The sequence below is a fragment of the Monopterus albus genome, unplaced genomic scaffold, assembly GCF_001952655.1.
Source record: "Monopterus albus unplaced genomic scaffold, M_albus_1.0 scaffold19.1, whole genome shotgun sequence".
Lineage (NCBI taxonomy): Eukaryota > Metazoa > Chordata > Actinopteri > Synbranchiformes > Synbranchidae > Monopterus > Monopterus albus.
Window position 1 is genome coordinate 2,266,611 of NW_018127899.1, and position 2,926 is coordinate 2,269,536.

At 41.3% G+C, this 2,926-nt stretch overlaps 1 protein-coding gene across 3 annotated transcripts in view; it reads left to right on the forward strand.

The window, feature by feature from the left end:
- The window catches only part of LOC109956371 (GRAM domain-containing protein 4-like), a 22,302-nt gene that overhangs the window by 8,017 nt on the left and 11,359 nt on the right, over window positions 1-2,926 (forward strand). For all 3 annotated transcript variants that reach the window (XM_020593406.1, XM_020593405.1, XM_020593407.1), the window contains 4 exons: window positions 381-472; window positions 1,029-1,120; window positions 1,993-2,041; window positions 2,262-2,333. In XM_020593406.1, coding sequence (XP_020449062.1) covers window positions 381-472; window positions 1,029-1,120; window positions 1,993-2,041; window positions 2,262-2,333 — 305 coding nt within the window. The remainder of the gene's footprint in view (window positions 1-380; window positions 473-1,028; window positions 1,121-1,992; window positions 2,042-2,261; window positions 2,334-2,926) is intronic.

A 2,926-nucleotide genomic window follows, 5' to 3' on the forward strand; every position in this document is an offset into this window, starting at 1 on the left:
GAAGCAGGTGTGTCGGATAACGTAATCAAGGTAAGGGAGCAAAAACAGAGTGAGGGGAGTGAGAAAGGCAGGTGCAGCCGGGCAAACCTGACAGAAAGCAGTTACATGTTTGGCTTGTGATAGACAGAAATAGTTATTAGTCTGTGTGTCTTTATGTTTACTGGAAAATCACACGTCGCGTTCTCAGCTCTGATGCATCAAATCTACGAAGTACCAAAAAAAAAATATAGGACAAAGGTACAGGGGTGTCCACATACTTTTGGCCACAAGATGTAGCTGTGTATTTCTGTTTGTTTGTTTATTTTCTTTAAACATGCAGTTTTGTTTGTCGTGATAAATTCTCAGTATGTGATTGGTCGGTTGGTCTGTTCTGTTTCCAGAACGAGGGTTCAGACCCGTGTCCAACTTCAAGAGGAACCTCTTGGCCTTGTCCAGCTGGTACTCCACCTACACATCGGCCATCGCCTTCATCGTGAGTTCGCACATGCTCAGACTGGACAGCTGCCAGTTTCCTTCTCAATGTGGATTTCAGTGAGCTGGGATGGACACACACATGAGACCATAACGTTTCGTTATTGTGACAATAGCAGCAGTCCAGCAGGATTATAGAAGAAAAAAATGTTTTTATTTTATAAAAATAAGAACCAGATGCTGATCTTTACTTGGTAAAGCCCTCACTATACTTTCTAAATCGCATTCAGTCTTCTGAAAAATCCAGAAACATGTTCCTATAATTGAACTACTTTGGGAATTATTTAAAGAAATGTAAATAGGATAAGTGCACCTTTTTATTTTATGATGTTGCAGTCCTTTTTTAAATTTCTGTATTATAGATAATGGAACATCAGATATCTTGGTTTAACCTTGTTATATGAAATTATTGCACATTTTTCACTCAAGCTGAAACATTTTCTTCTCACATAGATGTGTTTTCATCTCAGTCTGTGGCACATGAACTGAATTCACACCACTTTGTTTTTATTAACTGCAGCTTCAAAAACCCGCTCCACATGTGTGTTTACGTTTAGGTCTACATGTACGCAGCATGGCATGGCTGGACCATTCCCATGTTCCTGTTCCTCGCCATCCTCCGCCTCTCTTTGAATTACCTCATTGCCAGGTGAGTGCAAGCTCCACCCACTCTGTCAGCCAATCACACAGCCAGAACGAGGTCCAGAATCAGAACCAGACATAAGTTTCTTTTTATTTTGACAGTGACATAAAGGCGACTTTTTACATCTGGAAACAAGCTGACTCAGATAACACACAAAGCTGTTTTAAAACCACCTGATTGTAATTAGCCAGCAGTTTTGGATATACCCCGTATTTTCTGCACCATAAGGCGCACCGGATTATAAGGCGCAGTCTCAATTACAGGGTCTATTTCTGTACTTAACCCATACATAAGGCGCATGCTAAAATGTAACAGAAGCAAAACAGTGAGTTTAGTTGAACTTTATTCTACTATTTAACAATACACTCACATTATTTTTTAATCAATCTTCTCCCACAAATCCACTTCCGAACCATAGATTCATTGATTTTGAATTCTTTCGCAGCTGCTCTATTCCCATTTACAACCGCGTAACTGATAGCCTGTAGTTTGAATTGTGCCTTGTAAGCATGTCTCTTCACTGGTGCCATTTTCGGGGGTCCTTAGACCGGTTTAGACTGGTTTATCGCTGCCAGCGTACTTGGTGTACGTATTACGTCCCTGTGTCAGCGGGAAATGGTCCGACAGTCAATCAGGCGGAGCGCTTACCAAAGTCGCACAACAACATTTTTACAGATTTTGGAACTCAGTGCACACATAAGGCGCACCGGATTATCAGGCGCACAGCCGATTTTTGAGAAAATTTAAGGCTCTTAGGTGCGCCTTGTAGTGCGGAAAATACGGTAAATCTGAAATGCAGCGTAGATGCTGCGTGTAGTGAAGGTGAAATGATCTCATCCTGTGTGTGCCTGTGTGTGACTATGATGCACTGCTGTCAGAGGCTGGAGGATCCAGTGGAGCATCGTACCCGACGTCTCTGAGCCTGTGGTAAGACATCTCTCTTTATATCTGCAGGACTTGACCTGATCAAGAGCCAATGAGACAGTTACACAGCTGGGGGACAAGTTGTATCACTACTTGTACTGTGAAATACAGGAGTGACATTTCATTGATTTAACACCTGGATTACTGATCATGCTCTTAACATCAGGTGTGCTCAGGATGATGTCGAGGTGACATTTTAGCTCTGCCTCTTCTGTTTTTCCAGGAGCCTCCGAAAAATGACCTGACGGTGTCGGAAAAGTTTCAGCTGGTTCTGGATGTTGCTCAGAAAGCTCAGGTGAGATGTGACAGAGTCTCGACGACACAGCACCGCCTTCACACAGATGCTAAATTTGAAGTGACGCCAAATAACATTACTGTAAAAAGGTGGCATTGTGATAGTAAACTGGATTATAATTCAGGGTGAAGTGAGGCCAGAAGGGAGCTGACAAACCCTAGGTGAAACAAACAAATGTAAGAAACAAGCGTAGCCACATGGGAGAAAACCATGCAAGATAAAAATGGCTGCTCACCTCAACAGCTTCTGTGCTATTTGGGCTTCTCACAGAGTAGCGGTTTGATTTGATTTGATTTATTATTTCAAGCATGTAAAGACAGTTGATATGTCAACACACATAATTTTACACATATCCAACAAATGCTAATCCAATATCAATTTGCTTATACCTAGTACATGCTTGAATGGAGTAGGAAGAAATCAGACTTATCCAGTCCTACCCCATGACATCATCTTACCATCATTGGTTTGCAAGCAATAAATGATTCACTTCTACACACACACATATTATACTAAAAAAGAATATAACAGTGTTAACATTCTACATCACACAAGTGATATACTAAAGAATTATTACAAAGTGTACACCACAC